Genomic DNA, 20,690 nt, shown 5'->3' on the forward strand with positions numbered 1-20,690 from the left:
TCGGGGGGTGTTCATACACTTAATGTTTTTCACCCCACTAAATACATCAACTGTATGTATACTGATAGAGTTAATTTTATACATTTATTGTAATCCCATTTTTTTTATTAACAATTTATATATATTCGCGGATTGATGCATGCGTATGATCATTTATCCATTTTTTTATAACATTCAATACATCTAATTTTCGCCCATTCTTGTAATTTATTCTTAATTTTAACTTCAAATACGGTATATAGACAAAATTATGGATATAATACTCAATTTTTAAACTTATACATATTAATATGCAAACCACGAAATTTTTTAATATTAAAATTATATAAACTTAAGTAACGCCGATTAAAAAAAATGCTATATATATAATATTTTTTTTCATGTACAAATACAATTTAGTAATATGCCTGCAATAAGGAAAAAATACTATAGCAATTTATTGTATATTTATATGTGCCTCCTACAACATTTTATATATAACCTGTGTTTTTCCTTAGCATGGGGAACACACATGTAAATAAAATAATTATAATGCATAAGTCCTATAAAATTCCAAGCATACACATGAACTTGCTTTTTTTTCACTCACGTAACTCTGAATAAATACAACATACAGAATATGTTTAAATCTTAAGATAGTCATTCAAAACTTTATAAAATTATATTATAATAAAAATTGTAGTCTTTTAATTTTAATATTATTTTATAGTAAATTATTAAAATTGAGGAAAGTATATGTATGTAAATTACATTATATATATGCAACCAAGTTCCTAAATTTTCTTGCGAATGCGAAAATAATGACCTATATCCAGTTTTAATAAGCGTATTATTCAAATATTATCTATATACCATAATTATGATATACAATTGTTTTGTATTTAGGAATAAAATTTAACAATTTAATACTTATGCCAAAATATATGAAACAAAAAATTCTTTATTCCCCCATTCAAAGAACCGTCACCATATGAAAAGGCTATATTTTATTTTTTTATTTTTTCTTTTATTTTTTACTTTACATAAGCAGAATATATATTTAATAAAATATGTAATTATATTTACTTAAAAATTATGACTATTATTTTATTGTCACATATATAGTTGTAATTTTATATACAAAAAAAAAAATATATATCAATGGCTCCTTTTTTTTCACGTAATTAATTATAGTATAACTTGAAAAAACGACTGTAATATTAAAAGAGCATATACCATATAAAGTATCGCTAATTATTTTATATTAAAAAAAATAATAAATAAATACATCTAATTTACAAATTGTTGAAAAAAAAACAACAAAATACTGTGAAAAATAAAAATGGCAATTCATAGAAATAATGTTTTAAAATAAAATTTGTTTCGATTTTTCATCATCTATGCAAGATTAAAGACCGTGTTTGTTTTGCTATGTTTTTTATTGAATGGGAAAAAAGAAATGCTTAAATTTGTTTTCAATGACCATTAATAAAATAAATTCGTGGAAATATATATACAATAATTAACCAATAAATAAAGTAATAAAGTGAAGAAGAAGAAAAAAAAAGAACATAATAAATATATGGAAAAAATATTAAAGTATAAGTAAATAATATATATGCTTATCCATTTATATGTTTGTATGCACATTTTTCGGATATGCGCTTATAAGAATAAAGAAAAATAGTGTTTCTGATAAGGACATATTTTCATCATAAATTAAAAATGTCTGAAAATATCGATGATTTATTTAATGTTTTTGAGGAGGATGAGACAAAAAAAAACCTATTAAATAATGGCAAAGGATTCGACGGTCTAAATGTTATTCTAGAAGAGCAAAATGGCCAAGACAATATAGACTATGCAAATAACAACACAACAGAAGTCGAAATTAATGAAAATGGAATTGAAATGGAAATAAATTACGAAAGTCCCGAATATAATGCCCCAATAGACTACAAGATAAACGTTGACAATATAATAAGCAATCATAAAAGTAATAATAAAATAAAAGATCAAATTAAACAAGAAATATATAATGAGATCGGAAGTATAAATGGAAATAATAATTTTTTTAATAATAAAATAAGAAAAAAGAATGAAGAAAATAATCAAACAAAAAACGGAATAAAAACAAACACACATAAAGAACCTATTCGGGAAAAACTAATTGAAAATAGCAAGACAATAAATAATGATGATGTTTTAGTTTTAGAGGAATTTGGTAGCGATGTGAATTGCATACATAAATGTGTTAGGCCTCAAAGCTATGTACATAATAAATTAAATGAATCTATAACACCTGCTAGAACATATAAATTTGAGTTAGATACTTTTCAAAAAAAATCAATAGAATGCTTAGAAAGAAATGAAAGTGTTTTGGTATCTGCTCACACATCTGCTGGGAAAACAGTTATAGCAGAATATGCAATAGCATTAGGATTGAGAGATAAACAAAGAGTAATTTATACAAGTCCTATAAAAGCTCTAAGTAATCAAAAATATAGAGATTTGAGTGAAGAATTTAAAGATGTAGGATTAATTACAGGTGATATATCAATAAATCCAGAAGCATCTATAATAGTTATGACAACAGAAATTCTGAGATCTATGCTATATCGAGGATCTTCATTAACGAAAGAAGTTAAATGGGTCATATTTGATGAAATTCATTATATGAGAGATAGAGATAGAGGTGTTATATGGGAAGAGACTATTATATTATTGCCATTAATGGTTCGATTTATTTTCTTAAGTGCTACTATACCAAATGGTATACAATTTGCTGAATGGGTTAGTAGTATTAAAAACCAAGCATGTCATATTGTGTATACAGATTATAGGCCTACGCCTCTTCAACATTATATTTATCCTACATCTAGTGAAAGTGTATTTTTAATATGTGATGAAAATAAAAATTTTAAAAAAGATAATTTTATAAAGGCGGTTAACGCACTGAAAGATAAAAGCACGTTAGATGAAAACAACCATAGTGGTGGTAATAATAAATTTAATAAACGTATGAGAAAAAATACATATGACATTGAAAAAATTGTTCAAATGTGTCACTCTCGTAATTATACTCCTTTAATTATTTTCGCATTTTCAAAGAAAGAATGCGAAGTTAATGCTACAACATTAAATAAAGTTAATTTAACTGATGATTCAGAAAAAGAAGTCATAAAAGAATTATATGAAAATGCTATTCAAATATTAGCAGATGACGATAAAGCATTACCACAAGTGCAGTTTATTTTACCACTATTGTTAAGAGGAATTGGTATACATCATGGGGGATTATTACCAATAATTAAAGAAATTATAGAAATTATGTTTCAAGAATCATTATTAAAAGTTTTATTTAGTACTGAAACATTTTCTATGGGCATAAATATGCCAGCTAAAACAGTCGTATTTACATCATTAAAAAAATTTGATGGGGTAGAAAAAAGATTAATAACATCAGGTGAATATATTCAAATGGCGGGAAGAGCTGGAAGAAGAGGATTAGATGATAGAGGGATTGTTATTATTATGCTAGATAGCCCATTACATTGGAAAGATGCTGAAAAATTGTTTGTAGGTGAAGCTAATCGATTAATCAGCCAATTTCATTTAGGTTATAATATGATATTAAATTTATTAAGAATCGAAGGTATTACACCAGAATTTATGATCGAAAGATCTTTTATTCAATATCAAATGAAAAAAAATCTTTTTGAACAAATCTTTGCATCAAAAAAAGTTGAACAAAAAAGTCAAGAAATTTTAAATATATTGAAAAATATTTATTTAGATCAAAATGGGGAAGAGTTTACTAAAGCGTATTTATTAAATAAAGTTAAGACAAACGATGTAGAAACAATTTTAAAAATTACTAATGTAAAAAATGAAGGAACACCTAATTTACTTCAAAATAACGATCCAAATGATTCCAAAACAATAAATGATTATAATAATAGTGAAGCTTCAAACCCCGAACTCAAAAATTATATTACTACATTTTCTGAAATATCTAATTACTACACAACACGAAATGTACTTGTTGAACTAGGGGAAAATTATAGATCATTATTAACATCTAAAAAAAACATAGCTCAATATTTGACCATGGGCAGGTTACTATATGCTGTTGAGGATGACTTGAAGTGGGGTTGGTGTATTTGTATTGAAGGGAAAATTACTGAAGAAAAATATAACAATAATAATAAGAATAATAGTGCAGGACATAATCGTAATACAAGAAATAGCAATCATATTATTGGCTATGATACCAACCACACCAATAGTTCCAACGATACAAAATTTAATAAAAAAAACTCCATGGAAGATAATAAAAATAATGCAAATATATTAGTTGTAGAATGCTTAGTTCCCTATGTTCAAAACAAAAAACGAAAATTGCCACAAAATGATGATGATGATGATGGTGAAAATTCCAAAAAAAGGGATTTAGAATTTTTACCAGCTCATGATAGATTAAAAGCTCAATGGAAAGTCATGACATTTTATATAAAATGCATATATCAAATATCGGCAGTTGTTTTAAATATAGAAAAGCCATTTGATAAATATTCTGAAGAAGAAATTGAAAAAGTTAGAAATAAATATAATACTATGGTAAGCTGCTTAAAAGGCGAAAAGAATATACCAGTTATTAGTCCAAATCAAATGAATATTAAAGATGATACATTTTTTAAAATTGTTAAAAAGATTTATTATCATGAAAATTTATTAAATAAAAATAAATTATTAAATAATAAAAATTTAAATAAATATTATCAATTATATAGTAAATATGTTGCTTTGCAATTTGAAAAAAACATACTCGATAACAGTATTGAACAATGCAGATTTATTGTCTTAAAAAAGGAATTAAATAATATGCTCATTTTATTAGAAAGCTTAAACTATATTGAAATTACATATAAAACTCATGAAAAAAATCAAACAAATGATCAACCAAATCGTTCCGAAAGCGAAAATTACCAAAACCAAATTGATGGAAACAACGAAAATTTGCTTACACAAAGTGACACCCATAATGATATCACTAATAAAAATAATAATGACGAAAAAAACTATATTGTTACAATGAAAGGACAAATAGCTAGTGCAATTTTAAGTGTGGATGAATTAGTTATATCTGAATTATTTTTTTCGAATTTTTTCAGTAAATACACTTATGATTATATATGCGCATTCCTATCATGTTTTGTATATGATGAGTCAGCAGGTAAAGAAATTACCATTAACGATCCTATACTTATCGAAGGATATCAGCAAATAACAAAAACAGCAACAGTAATAGCTAATAAAATGAATCAATGTGGAATGAATATAAATGTAAAAGAATATTTGGAGAAATTTAAATCAGCCATTATGCCTATTGTTTTGTTATGGGCTCGTGGCCACTCCTTCATGGATATTCTCGCGGATTCACAAATATATGAAGGATCAATAATAAGAACATTAAGGTAGGCACACGTGTATATATGTTCGTTAGCGGTATATATATTCATGCATACATGTGGGAATTATATATATACCACCACCTCTTTACTAATTTTTGTAAACATTTTTTTTATTTTTATAGGCGTTTGGATGAACTGCTAAGACAAATGATTTGTGCATTTAGAGGAATTAATAATGATAATATGTGTGAAACCTTAACCACCGCTACAAAAAAGTTGCGCCGGGGAATTCCATTTTCACCGTCCCTCTATTTATAATGAATATAATTTACATCTTTATTTTATTTTTATTTTTTTTATAATTTTTTTTTTTTTTTAATATTTTTTATTTGTAATATATTATTATATCTTATGTTTATTCAACATAACACTAACTGTTGGTAATCATATTGTTTTTTCTTTAACAGTTTTAAAAACTCACTAATTCGTTAAATTTGTAGAAATTATCAATTTATAATAAAACTATTTTAATATATTTTTCCGACATGTTCTGTTTTTATTATTACTTTTTTATATCAATCTATCACTAATATATATTTTGTGAAAACAATTTCTCATTTTTACGCACATAAATGTTTGTGTATTCATGCATCCTATAGTATATTTAATGATACTTCATTTAAAGTACTTAAATAATTCGTATTTTATACAAATCCTCACTCGATTACAATTCAACCACTTTTCCCATTATAATCATAACATATATTATGTTTATATATAGACTGTAAATACATATGTTGGTTTTATCAACATTACTGAGCAACAAAAGCAACCTTTAACCATCGTGGTTCATTAATTTGGATGTATGTAATAGTTGTTTTTTTTATAAAAACATTTAGATGATTAAAGCAGTGTCTTCAAAAAAGGTAACAACAATATAAATAACAAAGAAGCACATATATCTGTTTTTATCTATGCTATTTAAAAATAATGATGCTAATATTATCACAATTTGTTAACCATATTATTATTATTTTTTAAACATATTGTAAATTAATGTTTTTCTTTTATATTTATGCATGTGATTTTTTTATATTTTTTCGGGGGTATTGAAAATAATACCATATGCATATAAAATAAATATGACGTGAAATGATGGCTTAAAAATTTGGATTTTTTCTATAATAAAATAACCGCGGCATATCCTTTAATATTACAATAAAATGTTCATTTTTTCATTTATTCATGTTTATATTTGATAAAAATTCCTATTAGGATGTATTTATTTGAATTTTTTTAAAATCAATAATTAGTTATTGAAAGGTAAATATAACCTTTTTTACCTCTTTCAAATATACAATACCAGTTTTATTCGATCTTTTTTGATTCCACATCATTACTGTTATATTTTCCATTCCTTAAAAAATAAAATATAACCTTGTAAAACAATCACCCCACAAAATGGCAGATGATATATTAAAATGTGTTCACTCTGAATTTAAATATGTTTTAATAAGTAGTGATATAAACGACGAAATAAAAGAATTAAAATTCAAAGGAGCAGAAGAAAAATTTCAAAGTACCTTAAGCTCATATTTTAGAAGAATAATTTTTGATGACAAAGGAAAAGATGAATTAAAAGAAACTATCCAAGAAAAATTAAAAGAAAATACTAATAATAAAAAAAATGAAAACGAAGAAAATGACGAAAGCAAAAACTCTTTAAATGCAATATCCCCTGATTTAATAAATACCGCAATAGAGTCATCTCAGACTTATCAAATCATTCCATTGACGGTACCAACTGAACAAAATAATTACTATGCAATTAATTGCTATATAGATGATATAGGACGAATTAAAAAATTGCCATATAATAGTCGAGCTTCACGAATATGCAGTACAGACATATATGGAGATGCATTTTTGTCAAAAACATATGATAATGAAGATTTTAAAAGATGTGATTTTACAATACAAGAGTATGAAGAATTTTTAAAAAATCCTCCAAAGGCTGAAAACAGGTAATATTATATATATTATGGTAGATCATATCGGATTTTATCATCATTCACCGATATACATATATATACAATAATAAATTGTTGATGTGATACCAAAAAATGTATGCAAGCAAATTTTTATACTATTATATCATATGAACTAGTTTTAATTTTCTCACGCTTTTTTTGTTTTTCAAAATTATCTATGTAGATGGAACCAAGCCCAAGCTATGCAAGACTTGTTAAGACAAATGAAAGATCAAAAAGAAGGAGTTGCAAATACCAATCCACCCGTTCCAAAACCTCCTACATGTGAACATTGCTATAAGGTAAGTTTTGTGGGTATATTCCCATATAACTTTCTATCTATATCTCTAATATGTGCTGCATAAGTCTGATAATTATTTATGTCTTAATAAATAAAAGTATTCGAAACCTTGAAAAATAGCACAATAGGGCTATACCACATGCTTTTAATGAAATTATTTTTTATTGAAGCAATTATATTTTATAAATTTTAAAGTATTTCTACATAGATATTTGTTCTTATTAATTCACTGCATTTTTCATAAACTTATTTATTTTATATGTTTGTAGGAGGAAAAATCATTAAAAAGGTGCGGAAAATGCAGAAAAGTTTATTACTGCTCAGTTGATTGCCAAAGAAAAGATTATGTTTTTCATAAAAGAATTTGTTCTTAGAAATTCATATTTTACCCGATGCATAATTAGCATATAAATTAATTATTATATATGTATATTATCGATATTATTTTTTTATATTTTAATGGACTACTTTTTATATAATACGAAAGCAACCACTTTTGGATACCAAAATTCGTTGCTCCTTTTTTACGTGCTCAACTACAATCATGCTCATATAATGTATATGCATTTTTTAATTTTTAATATAAAACAAAATGTTAAAAAGTTAATTAAATTAACTAAATATAATTTAATGCAACGCAATTCAGGATATTATTCCCTACGCATTCTTATCCAAATTGTTTTATTTTTTAAGTTTAATTATCTTTTTCGATATATTATAAAAAGCCCAAATTTTTACTCTTTTTATCAGGGCTTGTAAGAAAGTCTTTTGTGTAACTTATCTACAAAATATTCCAACCCCAATATATAAACCGTTTCCCCGATATATATAATAATTTATTTGATGACGTGAACAGTTGCAAATATTTCCATTTTAATCTGAGAATACCAGAATGATCAAATAGAACAAATTTTATTCTTGTACACATTTTTTTTTCTTTTTTTTACACATGTATTAATCTAGCATTTTGTTTACAAATCCAAAGATATATATATATATTTTTTAATTTCTACTTAAAGTATGAATATCCATTTTTTTAAATGCTATAAAAAATTAAAATACACAAAAGATAATAATGAATGAAAGCAAATAGGTATACACATATTATAGTTTAGCATCCATGAAATGACAACATTAACATAGCAACTGAAAATCAATATTATTGTTTATGGAAAAATAAAAAAAATCATTAAATCAACAAGCTAACAAATAATAGATTATAAAAAAATAAGAAGTTAGCATAAAACAGAACGTAACATCACAGATTTACAGAATAACATTTCTGTTATTTCTTGATTAACCTACTTATAGTCACACATAAAATATCTGTCCTCCTGCAAACCTTCAAGGCAAAATGAAAGCCCTTTGGAGATACACGGCTTTAGCCCTCCCATTTCTACTATTACCATCAGTCCTTTGTAATAAAACATTCTTTGTAGATATATTAAATGGAATTAATATCAGATATAATAATAAGGTACCCATAAATAGAAACGTAACACATTATTATGGGGAGAATATTAGCAAAAATGGCAATAGATGCTCTTCTATGAAACAGAAATTATTTATACAAAATACATCACAGCCAACTATAGCCAATGAAACTTGTGACATAGAAGATAATAATAGAAATGCAAATATATTAAAACAATATATTTATACATTGTCTCATTTGAGCATTTTTGATATTGATAAAGAAAAAGATATACAACTTAATATATCTTTATTATTAAAAGCGTGCTTAGCATCATATAGTTATATTAAAAATATTGAAATTTATACTTCTAATGTCAAAAATAAACAAATATGCTCATTTATATATGAAAATAGACAAAATTTTGAAGAGTATTTTAATATGCAAATCTTAATGTATGAAAATTTTTTTAACTCCAATGATAATATAGAGGAGCTATTAAAATCCAACGTCAAAGACGAAAATATTTATAAAATCGATTTAGAAATTTATAAACAAATTAACAATAATAATAAGGAATTTAAAAAAGCTATTTTAGAAGATATATTTTTTGAGTCCATAAGACTAAATAAAATGATCCAGTATTCTCTCGCAGTAGACAAATTTAATTTGTTCTCCAATCCTATCTTATTCAAACTGTTCTTGCACTTTAAAACGAATGGAATTTATTATAATATATTCTTAAATACTATAAACAAAATCAAATATTATTATTCCATACAAAATGTTAACGAAGAATATAAAAACAAGATATTCAAAATCGTAGACAATTATGTAGCAATTTTAAATAGCATAGATACTGTATATAAGAAGCATGATGGAAATATTTTATAATTCGCAAAAATATGGATGAATCATTAATAAAAATTAAATAAGTTATGCATATTTACCCATTTTAACATATATAATAACCCCCAAAATATCATAGCCTATATATACAACCAATCAAATATACAACGATTAAAATAAAGGTTTTTATATTATGTCTACTTAAAAATATTTTAAGCCATTAAACAAAAATAAATAATTTTTTTATAAGTTTAAAAATGTGTCATAAATTCATAAAATCCAAATTATGTAAACATTTTGAAAATTAAAATGGATGAAAAATGCTAAAAAATATGTTAAATACTTTTGTGCATCCTACACTTTGAGAAGCATATTTTTTATACTTATGCACATTTATTTTTTTAGAAAAATATTTTGAAAACTTACACCAAATAATTAATACAAATAAAATTGCCATTTATAAATTTACAAAAATATTTTCACAAAAATATTTTTTGTAACACCAAAAAAAATAATTATTACAATAATAGCCAAAAATTTTAGTCAAAAAAGGTTTAGGTAGGAAAAGTATATAATATATAAGTTTATGCATCAATATATGCATAATTTTGATATATTATTATTCCTTCTTTTGCAAAAGCTGCTCCTGTATGTAGGGGGGTACCAATGAGTATGTATGTAATGTCATCGTGTAATTCCCTATATGAACGAAACAATAAAAAATATATATAGTGATTTATGAATTTATTCATAATTTTTTATTCATATTTTTAAATGTATAATATCCAAAAATTATAACCTCGTCCCTTTGTTATTTTCCTTAAGTCGCTAACATATGATAAAATGGATGCCATGGGGACCCTGGCATAAATTTCCTTGGTGTGCTCATCACCTGATTTGGGAGTAAATTTATAAAGATCCATATGTAAGTGAAGGTATTTATAATTGGAAACGAAAAGAATATTGATTACATTCGAACATAAAAATAATAATTTGAAAATTAATAATACCACTAACAAAGTATATTTATCCTTTTTTAAGGCTCTTTTGAACTTACTTTCGTCTATGTGTTGAATTTTTCCTCGTTTTTTAACCAAGTCACTTATAACTTCTCCAAGATATTCAGTTGGTACAGTTACGTTTATCTGAAAACAAAGGGAAAAATTAAGATTAGTAAACATATATAAACGTATATAAAAATATGTTCTATATATTTGCATATCCATATGCATCACTTACATTCATTATTGGCTCCAATAATCGCACTGTCGTTTTTTTTGCAGCCTCTCGAATTGCGAGTCCTGCGGCCAACTTAAATGCATGTTCATTACTATCCACAGGATGGAATGAACCATCTACTATTCTTATAACAATATTTATTAATGGAGAATTAGACAATACACCTAAATTGCATTGCTCTCTTATTCCTGTATTGATTGCATCAAAATATACAGAAGGGATAGCTCCACATGTAATTTCATTTTTTATAATAATATTATTATTTACTTCTGATGTATCAATATTCATACAATTATTATCCATATCGTCTTCTTTTTGGTCTTTTTTGTCATCATTATTAATAGCATCATTTTCTTTATCTTCTTCTTCAGTATAATTATACATAGGCTCTATTTTAATATGCACATCACCATATTGTCCTCTACCACCAGACTGTTTAATATACTTCCCTCGGGCTTCTACATTTTCAATAAACGTCTCTTTATACGATATTTGTGGTTGGCCATATATAATAGGTATATTAAAATCTTTTTGAATCTTATTAATTATAATTTGTAAGTGCAATTCTCCGACTCCACTAATCAGTAAATCTTTTGTATCAGGATTTATATGAAAAAAAAATGAATGGTCTTCTTTTTTAATTTTAATTAATGCATTAATTAATTTTTCATATTCATTTTTATTTTTATTGTATATATAAAAACTAATAATCGGAGGTATTTCTTTAATCTTTTTCAATTCTGCTCTTAAAAACACATTACTTACTGTATCCCCAATTTGGGTATCCTTCAATCCAACAATTCCGACAATATCACCTGCACAGGCATTTTCAAGTTCATATTTTTCACTGGAATGTATAAAAAAAATTTTTGATATTTTTTCACTTTTTTTAGTTCTATTATTATATATAAAATCTCCTTTATTTAATTTCCCTTCATATATACGAACATAGTTAATATTTCCCAAATGTTGATCGTTCATAATTTTATAAATTAACCCTACAAACTTTCTTTTATAATCTTTTATATTTTCTTTGTTTAATTCTTCTGAAATTAAATCGTTTTGCTTTGACTCATCTTTTTCTTCTTTTGCATTTTTTTCATTACTATTAAAAGTGTTGGAATCAGCTTTATGATTTATTCCTTGATTTATAGATTCATCATTTGTATCATTAGATCCAGATGTAATATTTTTATGTGTTTCACTATTAGCCAAATCGTCTGCATCATTACCAATGCTCACATTTTCCATTTTCTCACCTATGCCCTTTTCATTTTTTTTGCTATTTAATACAATTTGCTCACCTTTTTTATTAACATCATATTTATATATAATTTGGTTCTTATAATTCTGTATACAATCTATAGGAGAAGGTAAATATTTTACAACCATATCAAGAAGCATTTGGACATTTTTATTTTTCAAAGACGATCCACAAATAACTACATTATACTTTTGTTCCACAACTAGCTTTCTTATATAATATTCAACTTCTTCTGCTTTCATAACTTTATCATTTAAATAATTATCTAAAAAGGTATTAAAGTTTTCAGCTATCTGCTCATATAATAAATTTTTATATTTTAAAAAAATGCCATAATATTCTTGTGGAATATCTTCAAAATAAAAATCATGGGCATTTTTATATACAATCATTTTTTCTTTTAGTATATCAATAGTAGTTATAAAATTACTCATCTCAAAAACGGGGACATATAAAATCAAGATTTTTTTATTTAATTTCCTTTTAATTTCTTCAATACACGATTCAAAGTTGGCTCCAACTTTATCTAATTTATTTAAAAATATTATTCTGCTAATGTTATATCTATTTGCTTGTTTCCATACAGTCTCAGATTGTGACTCAACCCCTTCACTACTATCAAAAACTACTATCCCACCATCTAAAACTCTTAAACTTTTTTCAACTTCTGCAGTAAAATCAACGTGCCCAGGAGTATCAATAATATTTATACGATAATCTCCTAAATTTTTTTCACTACCATTCCAATAACATGTAGTTACAGCTGCGTTGATGGTTATTCCTTTTTCTCTCTCTATGTCCAAATAGTCCATTGTTGATAAACCTTCATGCACTTCTCCTATTTTTTTTATTACATTAGTATAATATAATATTCTTTCTGTTGTTGTAGTTTTCCCTGCGTCAATATGTGCAATAATCCCTATGTTTCTATAATTTTCTAGATCGACATTTTTTTTTAAAGAATGATTGCTACTCATTTTTAATCGAAAAATATTCATCTTATGCATATTGCTACATTTTCTCCTATGTGTGCTTATAAGATCATTATTTTTGTTAAAATATTTATTTCGAATAAACAATTTCATTCCTTCATTTTTTCCTTCTCTATTGGGTTTAAATATACTTTTACACTGACTTAACCTTTTCCTATTATTCAAGCCATTTGCTCTAATAACAGTAAATATCAAAAATAAAACCAAAACAAATCTATCCAAACCTTTATAACTATTTGATAAGAATATTTTTATCATTTCCGTTTTTTCCTCCTTTCATTTTTTACTTATTTTTTATGTGTTTTTTTTGACTTGTAGGAATTCAAATTATATCACTGTGTATTGTTATATATACATGTATGAGCGTAAATTATACAGAAAATATATAACATATAAATCTATTATTATTTATAATGTAAAAGAAGAGGAAAATATTTTTATTCAAGCAAAATTTTACTAAAAAATTACCCATCTAGCTAAAACCTCAGATGCTGTGCATATTTTTTTAAATGCTTTTCTCCTGTGACACGCTTCCCCGTATACCGAATTTCAGCTAAGATAGCACCAAACAAAATAAAAAATATAACACCCACATAAATAACATAAACAATATGATGATAAAGATAGCCTCAATTGAATCACAAAAATAATTCACGTCAAAATTCTTTTATAATAAGGAATAAGTTGAATTATTATGAAAAAATATACAGTAGTAGTTTATGGCATATTATAATATTCATTTTATTTGATACTTTATTTCATCTTCATTACCTCTATTTTAAATACCCTCATTAATATTTTTTCTTTTCCCTTTAGTTCCATTTCTATATTTATTAATGCTGCGTAGAGCATTATCCCATTTTTCATTTCCAGCTTATAAATAGTTTTTCTATGCTTTTTTATAACGTCCTCAATCAAAAAAACACGATAATGAAACTCATAAAAATAAATTTTCACCAAAATGATTTTTTTAGAAGAGAAGCATATTAAATATTTAAATTCATACACAACTGTTACCAATATTGAAGAGCTACTATTTAATGAAACCCTTAAGATGTGTGGGGTGTTTTATTTCGTCTGTTCTTGTGAAATATTATCCCATGAAACCGACAAAAAAGAAGCATTGATTGATTTTATTTTAAAATGCCAAAATACAGATGGTGGATTTGGAAATAATATAAATTATGATTCACATATTGTATCAACGCATCATGCAATATTATCACTGTTAATTTTAAATTATTCATTTGATACAGTTAACAAATATATATATAAGGATGAAAAAAGAGAGATAGATTTAAATGGTGAAAATTCTGTTAGTACTCAGTTTAATAATATTTCAAATGATACTGATCATAAAGTAAATAAAAATATTCAGCATAACCAAACACTTCGAGAAATGACTTCCCAATATATTTTAAGTCTATTAAATACCGATGGATCAGTTAAAGGAGATATTTGGGGGGAAGTCGATACACGTTTTGTTTATAGTGCTGTTAGTTGTTTAACTATATTAAATAAGATACACTTGATTTCTATTGAAAATATATCATCATATTTATTAACAAATTATTCTATTTGTGGGAATTCATTTTCATGGACACATGGTAATGAATATCATGCAGCTAGCGTTTTTTGTTGCGTTGCAACTTTGGCATTAATACAAAAATTATATTTAATTGATGAAGAGAAAGTAGCTCATTGGCTAAGTCTTAGGCAAACCAATAATGGTGGTTTTAATGGACGAGCTGAAAAATTGACTGATACATGTTACTCATGGTGGATTTTTTCATCATTAATTATTTTAAAAAAATATAAATGGATTAATAAAAATGCTTTAAAAAAATATATTCTTCTTTGTCAAGATACCAATAGTGGTGGAATCAGTGACAACCCTGATTGCCTTCCTGATGTATGCCATACATTTTTTGGATTAGCAGCGTTAAGTTTGATAGATAATATTGGTGATTCAGAAAAGCAATACAATTTAAAGAAAATGCATCCAGTTTATGCTATTCCCGTTGATACAGTCAAAAAAAGGAATCTACCGAGTTTCGGAATAGATACATTATAAGAATTCTTGTAAAAAGAATTACTACATATTATATTTTTTTTTGTTAATATAAACATTCCTATATATAGGTATTATACACATTAGCTCACATATTATGTGCCAAAAAAATTTTATTTTTAAATTTAAATTAGAATTTAATTCGAGTTCAAACATATACGTATATATTTTTTTCGGAAAATTTTGTATATCACTATATTTTGTAACATCAAAGTTACTGTTTAACAACAAAAGTGACAAAAAAAATAATAATAAATAATAAAAAATATATAATAGTAAAACAATACATATATATACGCATTTACATATACAAATGGCTCAATGCAGAACCGTTGGTGTAGATTGTTTTCAAAAAAAATGTTATATATGCGAATGTGCATGCACATATTTTTTATGTTTTTTTTTCCGCTATCTTATATGATTTATATATTTATTTTTGAGCAATGGCGATTTCAAAAGATTAACAAGCGATGATTTGCTTAATACTTCATTATTATTTATAATTGTGTTAACCTCGTTTAAAAAATTTAAACATTCGTTATCATTTTCAAAATTTAACAATTTGGTTAAAGTTGATATATTTACCTTTATGCTCGTCCTGCAAAAAAAAATGGTGAATAAGCATTATATGAATATATCAAAATGGGGAAAATTAAATTGAATATTCCTCTTTGTAAAGGCAATGCATTTTTGCAATAAAATAAATAGAATACACCTATAACATTCCATATTCCGCTCTTTCTGAACGAATATGCATGTTTTAAAACCATAAAATTAAAGTTTTAACATGTTAAATAATATACATCCTTGAATAGACTTACTTGCATATATTTATAAGGGCCAAAAGCCTATATTTGGGTAAAAACAAAACAATTAAATAATTCGTCAAATAAGGCATTTTAATTACATTATTATCTGTCATAATAACATCATTCTGGATATTCTCAAGCCTATTTGGATCACTATGCTCATTAACAAATGCGGAAAGTGAATCAATATTTACATTTAAATCAGCATTTTCATTTATTGACATTAAAGTAGGTAAATATGCCAATATATGATTATTCACAAATACTCTATAATATATGTATTCATGATTTTCTTCTTCATTTAAGGGTGATATCATATTGATATTAATTAAATACATTTTGTTTTTTATACATTCATTTAAATAATAACATAATTGGATATTCGAATGATTTTTCTCTTCTTCACTTAGAGTTAAATATTCGACAATAAATTCTTGATGCATATTTTGAAGAGTTAAATAGATTAGCTTATAGCATAGAAATTCAACCTGTCAAAATCCGAGAAAAAAAAATAATGATAATCGTGCTAACTATTACTAATGAAAATTATACACAATCCAGCTTATATTATAAATTGGCGTGCACAGCTACAAGCAACTGACAATCCATTTATTCACCACAAATTGATTAATGACATTTACAAAAAATGTTATAATCATCAACCGATCTTATGCATATATGCACGTATATATATTGTGTATTTTATATCGCAGAATGGAAATATCCTTACCTTCGATTTTTTTATGTTAAGCCTTTGATACAATTCAAACAATTTGTTAATACATTGTAGAAATTGAAACAAGTCATTATTCACAATGCATATCCTAATATTTGTTTCGTAAATATTTATAACATCATGGTGAAAAATATTTTGTATATTTAGATCTTGTCGCATAGATCTAAATTGCTCATTTACGTATTTATAATTTTTGTCAATATTGTATTTATATAAAATATATGCATATGTGCACTTTAAAACGGAGAAACTTCGTACCTACAGAAGATGGAAAAAAATTGCAAAATGCAGATATATATATTTCACAAAGTCCAATATACTACGTGCTATTTGTGTTTTTTATTATATTTTTGTGTAATATAATTATTTGAAATATATGTATGTGTATACATAAAATTCAATTCTTACATTTTTCGTTTCCGGAAGGGAAGTTAATCGAAAAAAAAATTTTTGAATATTTTTACATTCTCCAACAAAATTTTTATTCTTATAACAACTAGAATAATTATATTTGTCAATTAGCATTTCAAGATTTCTATATTCTTCACTTCCCTTTTCTCCAGATATATCAAGGTGAAAAGCATTATCTCCTCCTAATTCCTTTTTCTTGCTTTTTCCAATATCAAAGCATCTTTCTTTTCGTTTTTCTCTCTTTTCTATTTCTTCTAAGCTTAATTTCATTTTCTTGTCATTTAAATTCATTCCTAATAAATCGATATCCATATCTAAGTTATTTCCAATTTTTCGTTTCGACCCTAAAAATATTGAAAAGTAGGATAAAAAAATCCAAAGTTAAATGTAGGCAATTGAAATAAACTAGTTGAGCAATACCACCCATGTTATACTACATAAACAATTACATTATTTTGTAATAATGCAATAATTGAAAAACGATAGCAATATGATAAAAATAAATGCATGAGAAGCAACAGAAGAATCCTACTTTTATTATTTAGGTAAAATTGCACATCCAATGCTATAACTTCTTCTTTTGTTGGCAAAATGTTATTTACCCATAAAGTTGATTTTAATATTTTTTTCTTTTTTAATGCAAATAATTTACTTATGAAAAATTTTAAGCTTTTAGAAAACTCTTTATTTTTACACTGTTCTCTAAAATGCTCATTTAAATTGTTTATATAAGTCCTAAAGCCATCCGGTTTATTTGCTACTTCACTAGAATTTTGGAAAAATTCTAAGTTTGTCAGTTTTGAGTTATTGCTACTAGCTAATTTCCCATATCCGCTCATATTATTTTCATTATTGTTTACCATTTCGCCACCATCATATTCGTAATTATCTGAATTGTAATCATTTCCTGATTTATCAAAATTATAATTTTCTTCCCCCATTCTATAATCACTATTTTTATTTAACTTATTATTATCATACATAAAATTATCTTTTTCATTTCCTCTATTTTTCATCTTATTCATATTATAAAGGCCACCACTTCTTAGATCATTTGTAACATTTTCATTATTTGGTCCATAATCCATAGAGAATACATTATTATATTGGGCATCATGCATATTATTATTCGCTTCTAAATTTTTATTTATACCTTTATTATTAAAACCATAATTATTTTCGTGTTCCCCTCCTTTAACACCATATTTTAGTGTATTCCCAGTTGGGAAATTGTTATTTCTGTTTTCGATATTATTATAATTCGTATTGTAGTTATAATTATTTACATTTCCATAAAAATTATCATAATTCATTTTATTTCTTCCATCCATGTTATTATTCCCTTTCAGGTTATATAATCCGCCTTTATTTACTCCGATATTATTATTATTTTGGCTATAACTTGCATTTTGAATGTTATTGTACCCATATAAGCCACTATTATTAATTACACTAGTATTGCCACCTTTATTTTCATCGCTCAAGTCACTTACTTCACTCACTGCATCACTCAAATTTTTTCTATTATTAGGATCATTATAGGCATTATTAAATGATTGAAATATTTTATTTTTAGACTTATTTAAGCTAAAACTTATTTTTTTTTTTTTATCATCATTATTATTACCGAAACCACCTATATTTTCGTTTTTATTAATATAGCTAGTACTACCACTTCCTGAGAAGTTATTTTGATAATTACTCATTTGTTCTAACCCAAAATTGTAATCACCAAGATTTTTTTTATCATTAATATTTTTATTTAATTTTTTCATCTCTTCAATTGAATCAATCATATTATTAATTTTGTCTGCCCTCAAATTATAGTAATTATTATTATATAGGGATTTATTTTCTTTACCAGTATTGGAATCATAACCATATGCATTGTTTTTGTCAAGGAAACTATTTCCGCGATTATTATTATTGGTAGAGTTAGCATTACCACCTCTAATAGAAGTAGCTGCATTCCCTCCCATATCATTTCGACCAGGTATATGTTCGCTATTACTTATCTTAGATAGATCTGCTAAATTTTCATTATTGGCTAAAGGCAATTTAATATTGCTTATCCCCATACTGCTTAAATTCCCTAAATTATTTAAATTCATTTGATCATATAAATTTAATTTTTGCAAATTGCCATTTTGTAAGTTTGCTTGCTGATGCAATAAAAATTCTTGTAGATTTGTTTGTTGTTGATAATATAACAAGTTGGATGATACACAATTATTAATTTGTTTTATAGATTCAGGTGATGATAATATCGCATTTTTAACAAGTAAAAAATATCTATTTAATGTTATAAAAATATATTTTTTAGATTCAATAGCTGCGTCCTTTTCAGGATATCCTAATTTTAAATAATGATAAAATACATGAAAGTAATATATTTCCTTTACTTTATTAATATATAATTCTACATAGTTTTCATTAGTATTCATAAAATATGGAACTTCACTTTTATTTTGATAGCTGTTTTGGGCATTATTACCCCCATCAAAATTCTGATTGTTGTTTATCAAACTATTTTGTGTATTCCCCACTCCAGAATTGGAGTTATTACTATACAAAGGTTTTGCTTCATTTTTGTTTTGATAGTGTATATTTTTATTTATATCGTCTTTTCTATCTTTACTTGAATCGTTCATCTTTCCAGCCACTAAATTACTCGTGCATACGTGAATTTATATACATAAATACGATTTATTTATATGCATAAATTAATATATAGCTAATAATTATTAACTAAATTTAACCCTATATGTACACGCATATTTTCATTATATAATATGCATTGCTTCGATTTCTTTTTCCACGTTTGCCGACGCTTATTTCCCTTTTTTTGCTCTTTTTTATTCTGATTTCACCACAAATAATCATAAACAATATAATTACGTCACAACTAAATATAAATTCTTTTGATAATATCGTTAAAACATTTTTTTGTTTTTTCCTTGTTTACTCCTTACGAACGCACGAAGAATTATAAAGTCTTGATTTTAATAATTCCCAAAGTAGTCTATGCATTTCTACTATACAAAATTATAGTATACACATACTATAAGGAATCAGTTTGTGGAAACGCGGAACAAATGCCGCTTGTATATAATATATATATTCGTATGTATTTTTATATATTTGCACATATGTTGCAATAAGTCATTAAATAGGTATACAA

At 25.1% G+C, this 20,690-nt stretch overlaps 6 protein-coding genes across 6 annotated transcripts; 4 read left to right on the forward strand and 2 right to left on the reverse strand.

Moving 5' to 3' along the window:
• Positions 1-1,704: 1,704 nt before the first annotated feature.
• On the forward strand, positions 1,705-5,711 carry PVVCY_0100230 (ATP-dependent RNA helicase, putative; the record flags this gene model as incomplete). Its single annotated transcript, XM_008628407.1, has 2 exons — positions 1,705-5,456; positions 5,576-5,711. 2 exons carry the CDS (start codon positions 1,705-1,707, stop codon positions 5,709-5,711), a joined length of 3,888 nt encoding a protein of 1,295 aa, XP_008626629.1.
• Positions 5,712-6,854: 1,143 nt separating this feature from the next.
• Positions 6,855-8,098, forward strand: PVVCY_0100240 (MYND finger protein, putative; the record flags this gene model as incomplete). Its single annotated transcript, XM_037634434.1, has 3 exons — positions 6,855-7,417; positions 7,608-7,725; positions 7,994-8,098. The coding sequence occupies 3 exons, from the start codon at positions 6,855-6,857 to the stop codon at positions 8,096-8,098; spliced, it is 786 nt and encodes a 261-aa protein (XP_037490005.1).
• Positions 8,099-9,078: 980 nt separating this feature from the next.
• On the forward strand, positions 9,079-10,032 carry PVVCY_0100250 (liver merozoite formation protein, putative; the record flags this gene model as incomplete). Its single annotated transcript, XM_008628409.1, has 1 exon — positions 9,079-10,032. One exon carries the CDS (start codon positions 9,079-9,081, stop codon positions 10,030-10,032), a length of 954 nt encoding a protein of 317 aa, XP_008626631.1.
• Positions 10,033-10,606: 574 nt separating this feature from the next.
• Positions 10,607-13,740, reverse strand: PVVCY_0100260 (elongation factor G, putative; the record flags this gene model as incomplete). Its single annotated transcript, XM_037634472.1, has 4 exons — positions 10,607-10,686; positions 10,787-10,879; positions 11,045-11,132; positions 11,227-13,740. The coding sequence occupies 4 exons, from the start codon at positions 13,738-13,740 to the stop codon at positions 10,607-10,609; spliced, it is 2,775 nt and encodes a 924-aa protein (XP_037490006.1).
• Positions 13,741-14,443: 703 nt separating this feature from the next.
• On the forward strand, positions 14,444-15,556 carry PVVCY_0100270 (geranylgeranyltransferase, putative; the record flags this gene model as incomplete). Its single annotated transcript, XM_008628411.1, has 1 exon — positions 14,444-15,556. One exon carries the CDS (start codon positions 14,444-14,446, stop codon positions 15,554-15,556), a length of 1,113 nt encoding a protein of 370 aa, XP_008626633.1.
• Positions 15,557-15,961: 405 nt separating this feature from the next.
• Positions 15,962-20,160, reverse strand: PVVCY_0100280 (conserved Plasmodium protein, unknown function; the record flags this gene model as incomplete). The annotated part of the gene is made up of 5 exons (XM_008628412.1): positions 15,962-16,151; positions 16,375-16,850; positions 17,093-17,356; positions 17,507-17,853; positions 18,042-20,160. 5 exons carry the CDS (start codon positions 20,158-20,160, stop codon positions 15,962-15,964), a joined length of 3,396 nt encoding a protein of 1,131 aa, XP_008626634.1.
• Positions 20,161-20,690: the final 530 nt, after the last annotated feature.

The sequence above is a fragment of the Plasmodium vinckei genome, assembly GCF_900681995.1.
Source record: "Plasmodium vinckei vinckei genome assembly, chromosome: PVVCY_01".
NCBI classification, from domain to species: domain Eukaryota; phylum Apicomplexa; class Aconoidasida; order Haemosporida; family Plasmodiidae; genus Plasmodium; species Plasmodium vinckei.